The sequence below is a fragment of the Haplochromis burtoni genome, unplaced genomic scaffold (assembly GCF_018398535.1).
Source record: "Haplochromis burtoni strain Fernald_Lab_line unplaced genomic scaffold, NCSU_Asbu1 Contig_294, whole genome shotgun sequence".
Taxonomy (NCBI): Eukaryota; Metazoa; Chordata; class Actinopteri; order Cichliformes; family Cichlidae; genus Haplochromis; species Haplochromis burtoni.
The window spans coordinates 236,246-244,161 of record NW_024582655.1 but is presented as its reverse complement, the minus strand read 5'-3'; the positions used below and the strand labels follow the sequence as shown (position 1 = coordinate 244,161).

At 41.6% G+C, this 7,916-nt stretch overlaps 1 protein-coding gene across 1 annotated transcript in view; it reads left to right on the top strand.

Moving 5' to 3' along the window:
* Positions 1 to 7,869, top strand: part of zgc:112183 (ras-related protein Rab-37) — an 11,472-nt gene extending 3,603 nt beyond the window's left edge. Inside the window, exons 3-9 of the mRNA XM_005940814.3 lie at positions 676 to 717; positions 2,358 to 2,424; positions 2,564 to 2,616; positions 3,029 to 3,094; positions 3,835 to 3,891; positions 3,973 to 4,049; positions 6,785 to 7,869. Coding sequence (XP_005940876.1) covers positions 676 to 717; positions 2,358 to 2,424; positions 2,564 to 2,616; positions 3,029 to 3,094; positions 3,835 to 3,891; positions 3,973 to 4,049; positions 6,785 to 6,887 — 465 coding nt within the window. The 3' untranslated portion in view covers positions 6,888 to 7,869. The remainder of the gene's footprint in view (positions 1 to 675; positions 718 to 2,357; positions 2,425 to 2,563; positions 2,617 to 3,028; positions 3,095 to 3,834; positions 3,892 to 3,972; positions 4,050 to 6,784) is intronic.
* Positions 7,870 to 7,916: the final 47 nt, after the last annotated feature.

Sequence of the window (7,916 nt, the reverse complement as noted above, 5' to 3'; positions counted from 1 at the left end):
ACCTCCAACTTCAAGCATGCACTATATTCACAGATTTCACATAGATGAAAGTGTAAAATGTGTAAAATGTGTGTTTTGTTGTATCAATCTATTATTGTGGAAAACAAAACTCATTAGCGTTCATTAAAATGTGTTCCCAGACTGATGTCATAAATCATGACACGCTGCTCTCACCTCCTGTCTTTATGGGTTAAAAGTATCGATACTGGAACTGGTATCTGCAATAATGGCCCTGTATTTACTCGTTATCGGATCAGTACCAAAATTTGCAGCATCTTAATCACAGCACTATTTTTTTTAGCTGGGTCGCCTAAACTATTTTAGACCGATCTTTTCTTTTCTTTTTTAAAAACAGGAAATCAGAGGGCACCCCTACAGGGCGGCAGGAAATTAACGGGGGAGTCCGTTGTTCTGCTGCCAGTTCTCTTTCTCACTGTTGTGTAATTAAGTCTCTTATCCCAAAGACCTCGCTGTTGTGTGGGTGTTGCAAATTACTTTCCCTGCCAGCATTCAAATCCACTTTTAGTCGCCTTGTTTCTTTTTGTCACACGCTGAGTCCATGAGCTTTTTTGGTCCGCTGTGATGTTCGTCATTCATTTCTGTGCCATTTCCGCAGCACTCCAGTCTCTAAACATATGGTGACTTGTCTCACGCAGACTCTCCTTGTTTTCTTAGAATAAAGTGGTGGATGTCGACAACCTGAAAGTCAAGCTACAGGTGAGAGCGTTGCACCTTGTCGATGTCTGCCTGCATTTCACCTCATCGCATGACAGCTCCTCTTTCATCCCTCAAGCAGCTTTAATGGCCTCAGCTTTAGGTTCACCTCAGTTCATCCAGGGTGGGAGATGATAGAGAATCCAAAATTACCTGGAAAAGAAAAAGTGATTTCTCCATTTAAATGAAATCTGTGATTTTAACCACTGTTAAAGATATCCAGTTAAAGATATTGTGTTAGTAAAAAGGGATTTGGGGTTTTATTCCGGCAGCATGCTGTTGGCACACAGTCCCCCAAAACATGGCAGTCTATCATTATGACCTGTTCATTCAACACTGAGTGGGAGGCAACAGATTTAGACACCTCTGCTATCTTAGCCTCGCTTCTTTTGCAAGCATTATACATTAGGGGGAAAAAATCCTGTGATTAATCCCAAAATAGACGTAATGAGTTACAGCAGAAAATCTAAAGTCTCAGAAAGGTTCAGAGACTTCAAAGGGGCTGGATGAATTGCAGCAGGTGGATAGGATGTATTCAACATTTCCTCATACCATTTATTTGACATTACAAATCATTTGTTTAGCGTGACTTGCTTCGCTCTTTGATTTGTGTTTTGGAAACACTGGGGTTTTTAAAAAAAGCATATAGCTTAATATTGTATGTTAACCTACATAGTAGCTCAGGAAGTTCAGAAGCAGCCCTACAACCTGCCAACATGCTGAATTAACAGAAACACCACATGTCTATATACCAACAACTAAATTAATTTCATTTGATATTGAACTAAATGCTGAGAAATGCCTAGAATATAGTCAAATAAAAATGCAGGATTTATTTAAGGATGTATTCAAGAAAACAGCTGCTACACTAGGCCAACTAATTTAGCAGTTTCTCTACTAGAGCCAGTAATTTTGCAAGACAATGAGCTAAATGGCCAAGCTGGTCATTTATTATAATTATACTCCCGGGCCGCTTCATTAGGTACACCTGTTCAGCTGCTCTTGTAACGCAAATATGTAATCATCCAATCACATGGCAGCAACATTTAGGCATGTAGAGTTGGTTAGGGCGACATGCTCAAATCGAGCATCAGAATGTGGAAGATAGATGATTAAAAGTGACTTTGAACGTGGTATGTTTGTTGGTGCCAGATGGGCTGGACTGTAGTGCAGCGGCCTCCACAGTCACCAGATCTCAATCCAACCGAGCACCTTTGGGATGTGGTGGAAGGGGAGACTCACATCAATGACATGCAGCCGACAAATCTGCAGCAACTGTGTGATGCTATCATGCCAACATGAATCCAAACTTCTGAGGAATATTTGCAGCACCTTCATGAATTGAGGCAGATCTGAGGGTCCAATCCGGTAATAGCAAGGTGTACCTAATGAAGTGACCAGTGAGCAAAAAGCTACAAAAATACAAAGTTTAGCTTTATCAGCAAGCTTTAACTTCTAACTTCAACTACTCAGATTCTGGATTTGAATCAAATCTTCACGCTTTACTGCGTTAGAGCTTTGTGGAGAGGTATTATCGCTCGCAGTGCGTGCTGCTGACAACAAGCTGTCTTGTATTTCGTGAGGGTGGATCAGGATGCACACCAGTGTTTGCATACCATGTATCTGTGTGCTTTGTTACCCAGATCTGGGATACAGCCGGCCAAGAGAGATTCCGCAGTGTAACGCACGCCTACTACAGAGATGCCCAAGGTAACCTTTGCATTTTTATGTATTTTACTTCCTCATGCTCTCCGTGTGGGGGAAGGTCTAGAGTAGGTAATGAAGCAAAGCAGTGTGTGTGTTCACCTATGAAAGAGTAGCCCTTTTTTAAATGTTTCCTTTCTCACAGCGTTACTCCTGCTTTATGATATCACCAGCAAGCCATCATTTGACAACATCAGGGTAAGACTTTCTCAGATTACTTTCCCCCTTGTGCTTTCGCTGCCTCTGCCTCTCATTGCTCCTCTCTGCTCTGTGTTTATTTTCACTTCCTGCTCCCAAGCCCCCTCAAGCTGAACGTTAAACTCTATTTACATGCAAAGTACTGCGGGGGCCCGTAGCGTCTTCTCTCTTTAGAATGACAAGATGTTATCATTTGCTTGGTTACACAGTTTCAATAATGAAAAGCAATAAAAACATTCAAGGACAAGAGTGACTCAGTGACGCCATGATTGATTGGAGGGTGGTAATAACGCACTGCTCAGGAGGAACAGCAGAGCGCTTGCTTCATCTGGTGGTGTTTGCTTTTTTTTTTTTTTTTAATTGACCAATACCCTCCTCCTCCTCTGACTGTCTATCTTTTCTACTTTTGAAGGCTTGGCTGACTGAAATACACGAGCATGCCCAGAAGGATGTGGTCATCATGTTGCTCGGCAACAAGGTGAGCATAGCTTCCGTTTAGTGTTACATAAAAGATTAGGAGCATAACAAGTCCTTTGCACAATTTTAACACGCCGTTGTCACACTTTGTCACACATGCACGAATGCAAACTCTTAATCTCTTAACATAACGTTTACAAGCGCACAAATTGATGTCCTGATCGTGTTGCTGTGTGTCTCCTCTGATTTGTGTGCTTTTAATGTGCACACTTGTGCACACAGAGACGGCCTGTTTTCAAATTTGTCGCTTTCATCCATCATCCGGTGTTATTCCATCATCATGACTATTAAGGATACATTCATCCAAAAACAGTGCCTCACTAAACTGCTGTTGCTTTGCTTCAAGCGGCCGATGCATTGAATATTTCCTGCACAGCGCTTCTGGTGATGAAAAGAGACATTTTCCTGTCTCACTGCAACAGCAGTCATTGCTAATATATCTAAAAGCTCCCTCTGGTGGCTCAGAGAAAACTCACTCGTCTCAAGGGTCTTAGATGTCACGTAGCAGCAGCTCAGATTGTTTGCTGTGAAAGCAGCGGGACTGGTGGCATCGGTCTTCTGCTGGAGGTGGAGATTCTGACATTTCACCAGTCTGAAGGAGATCTGGCTCACCAGCTGGCGGCCCGGCTGCCAGATAAGAGACAGGACGTGCCGGCTGACGAGATGTAGTGGATGGCATGGTGAATCTGTGACCCGTCACCTACACTGTGATGACTTGTTTTTCCGTTTGCTGTCTTACAGTCAGACATGGCTGCAGAGAGGGTCGTGAAGACGGAGGACGGGGAGAAGCTGGCCAAGGTAATGCGTGACATTTTCAAGTGGTTATGTTCTCCACAGCAGAGGAGAGTCTTTACTCTTCTAATGTTTTTTCCATCTCAGGAATATGGAGTACCATTTATGGAGACCAGTGCCAAGACCGGAGTCAATGTGGACCTGGCTTTTCAAGCTATAGGAAAGTAAGTTTTAAACCTCCTGTAATCAATACCTATGTGTACACAATGGATGAGATTACATTATGTAATGGAAATTAGTTGACCGAAGCGAAGAACCCACTTCGGTGTAGGTCAGCTGATAATTTTTGGTTTTATAGAATGTGGCTTTGAAGATTTAGTTGGCTGTCAGCATGCACATAGCATCATCTTACCAGGTAAAGCACCAATATGTCTGCCTAATGTGATAACAGGCAGTTTTGTTGCCATGGTAGCATAGTAGGGTAATTATGTTATTCTTTTTTTAAATTTTTCGGGCTATCCTCAAGTCTTAAAAGGAGCAAATAATGCAGGTTTAAGAGATGTATGTTCGAATGCTAATGTTAATATTATAATTGTGTTTTATTTTCCCCCACTATGCGTAAAAAAGCCTAAACTCCACTAAATTTCCAGTTAAAAGAAAAATATAATCTGACTAAAATAATCACTGATCACTAACCCTAACCCAAGAAGAAAATAATGCAAAGCCAACAAATAAATTAAATGGGTGATGGGGAGTTTTGGACATACCAAGTCAGAGTTCTGTTGCAGTTATGAGCATGAGATGCATGCTTTGAATACTTTTGGTCTGCTGCTCTTTGTCTTTTTTGGAACAGGGTGGTTGCAATATGGGAAAAAGAAATCCCACAACATTTAATTTTTTAAACAATATGCTGCCGTTGTGGGGTGAGTTTAACCATAACCTCATCCAGTAGCTTTGGGATAAACTGGATCATAGACTACAGTGGTATTTGTGGCTGAATTTGAATCCTTTGAGCCAGTTTATAAACTCTAATGGGATCGATTCCCAGAAGAGTCTATGCTCATGTAATAGCTTATTAATGTCCATAGTTTTAGAATAACATCTTTAATGGCCACATATGGGTAGGATATCTGAGCATCAATACACTTTTAGCCTTGTAGTGTATTTAGTGTTGTATTCTGATCTCAGAATGGACTAAAGGTTTATTTAAAAAACGACCTTGTACTCAGTCTAAAAAGTAAACTAAAAAGACACTGCACAGAATATACATATCAGCAAAAAAGGTAGATCTAGTTATTGTAAAGTTTTTACTTTTGTAGCTATAGTTTATCAGTCATACATTTTATTTCTGGGTCTCATAGCTGTTTCATTCATTTTGCCATGTGGGGAGTCTGTAGATAACACTTTTGATTACCTAAATAAAACAATGAGTCATTTTTTAGCTTATTTAATGGAACAAAGAGAATGTTGTATTCATAAATATACACTGATTAATGTGTAACGTCTGTCAGGGTGTCCAAAGCCGACACTGTTAGATCCACTTCGAAGACTGTTTCGCTAACAGCAGCTAACAGAAACGCCTACAGACAGAAAAGTTCAGGATATCCTCAAAAACTCACCTCAGTATTGCTGTCATCAGACAGCAGTGAGCTTTAGTGACTCACTCGCTTGCATCAGACCCCTTTCACAAAGTTTTACAGCTACCAGAGTAAATGCACGCGGACACCCAGCATATTGACACCTGAGGTAAACACACTCACTACAGATAAACACCAGCCAGAGGTGTTTGTCCCACAGGGGCCACCGTAGCTAGGAATATGCACTTAATTGGAAGGGGTAAGAAAACAGACTTCAATTGACTGCAATCTGGAACTTACTGAAATCTAGTGGTGAGATTTTACACACCATACCTTTAAATTTTGCAACTATACCCCTTCTTGTGTGCCTCTGCACCACTTCCACCACTTGCCTGGAAGTAGCCTATTTGTCAATTTCACCACCGACCTCAAACTTGCAAAAACTAATAAAAGAGAAGAAAACAAAGAAAACAGGCCCAGATTTGATGTTGAGGATCATTGGTGGCCATGAAAGCTGGACGACCAATGCTGGCCTTGCAAACACAATCAACATTTGGCTTACTTCTCTTTTCTGAATAAAAAATGAAGTCGCAGGGTAAATCATCGCTGATGACATCTCGTATGTAGACTTCAAAAGCTATTCTCCTTTTAAAGACAGAACCCTTTGCAGTACGAACTGAATATAAATTGCACTAAATTCTGCATGTTTTTGTGCTCGGTCCACAAAGGTAACAAACTAATGAATTCTCTTCAGCTCGGGTCATGCTTGTGGAATAATGAACGGTGAGATTTCACATGAGGGTTGTTATCCGCTCCATGCATACGCCTGACCTCTGTTGTTTACTCTGATGTTCTCCTCTCGGTTATGTGGTTGTTGTTTTTTTCTTCTCTGTCTCAGACTTTAAATTGATGCAATCAAGCCTTCCTCTTCAACTACTGCAAACCACTGGTTTTTGTTTAGTTTGTTGTTTGCTCCTGTTGTCTATAATTATTATTAGTATGAGACTTTTTGCATGTCAGGCTTCCTCTGGACTCTAAATAATAAGTGTGTGATTGCTGTATTTTAATGAGTTACTGACTGGAAGCAAATCTACAAAAGGTTCACATGAAGTCTGCAATGACGGCTTATAACGTGTGCTTCCAGACCTGCAAATGAAACTAATGCCGGTGATTTGTAATGCTGATGTGATGGCAGTCTTAAGTGGATGTCAGATTAAATGATAGCACGCCTGAGGCATTCTGATAAAATCTCAGAACACGGAGATCCTGATACGTTTCTCTTCGTTTCTCATATTCTTTATTTGCTCAGCCTGTCTGTGCTCCATCCCACACATCCGCCACCTCTGCATCTAACTTCCTGCATCTCTCTCTTTCTCTATCAGGGAGCTGAAGCACAGAGCGACGCAGCAGCCAAATGAGCCCAAGTTCCAGATACACGACTACATCGAGTCTCAGAAGCACAAGACTGGCTGCTGTGGCCCGTAGCTGATGCTGATAATCTGGCAGCGAGAGACACATACAGATAAAGAAATGTGGAGGGAGGGAAAGTTTAAAAAAAAGAAAAAAAAAAAAAAAGGCTGGTCTCTCTTATGAAAGCCAATCCCTGCACCAAAACCTGAGAAGCAGACGTCCTCGTCTTCGCTCCACCGAGCTTTCGGCTGAATGAAAGTGAATCTGGATTGGTTGCCATCCCCTATTTGAAATGTGAATTTCTACCTTTTATGTCACGTGTAGAGATATTTGTGGGTTTTTTTGTGGTGACAGTTGTATCAAAGCTACCAGTCAGAAGTTGCGGACTGAAACGCTATATCCATCTGCAGGGATGGGACGAATGAACAGGTTAAACAACCGCTGGTGCCGGCGATTGCCAGCGTGGATATAGCATTTCATTGCTGCACAACTCTGAGCTTGTTTAATCCCAGTTATATCAGGCTGTGAACAGAATCCTTTTTTGGCCTTACAGTCTTTTAAATCTTTAAGTGAGTCTGAGTCTCACGATGAGATTGTAGCTAAAATGATCCCATCTGTTCACATCTGTACTGCTGTTAGATAGAATAAAGCCAACGTTTGGAGGGCGTTTACCCACTCTGTGTCTGTCTGTACATTCAATTCAGGGCCAGCCATCCCGAGTACTATATGTGTAACTATAGACAATGGGATTATTTCCACTGTTCCCTCCACATGCACCACTCACACACAGCAACAGCACAGCACTCCCCCTCACACAACCATTGTCGTGTCCCCTTCGGTGGTGGATGTCGGTGTGTGTAGCCTGTAGCGAAGCTGTATTTGTGCATCACTTTTCTTTGTACGCTGTTCTTTGCTCATTATGAACGTTTGCTCGTCAGACTTGCTCTGTGTCACATTTGTCCTCTCTTGAGAGGTTGTCACGGTGATCACAAAGTGCCATGAAAAAGTGCTTTGTTGTCATACGATCTATAAATATATATATATATTTTGTAATGTACGTGCTGCTGCTTTATTGAAGTCTGGCTTGTCTGTGTTTCTGTGTGT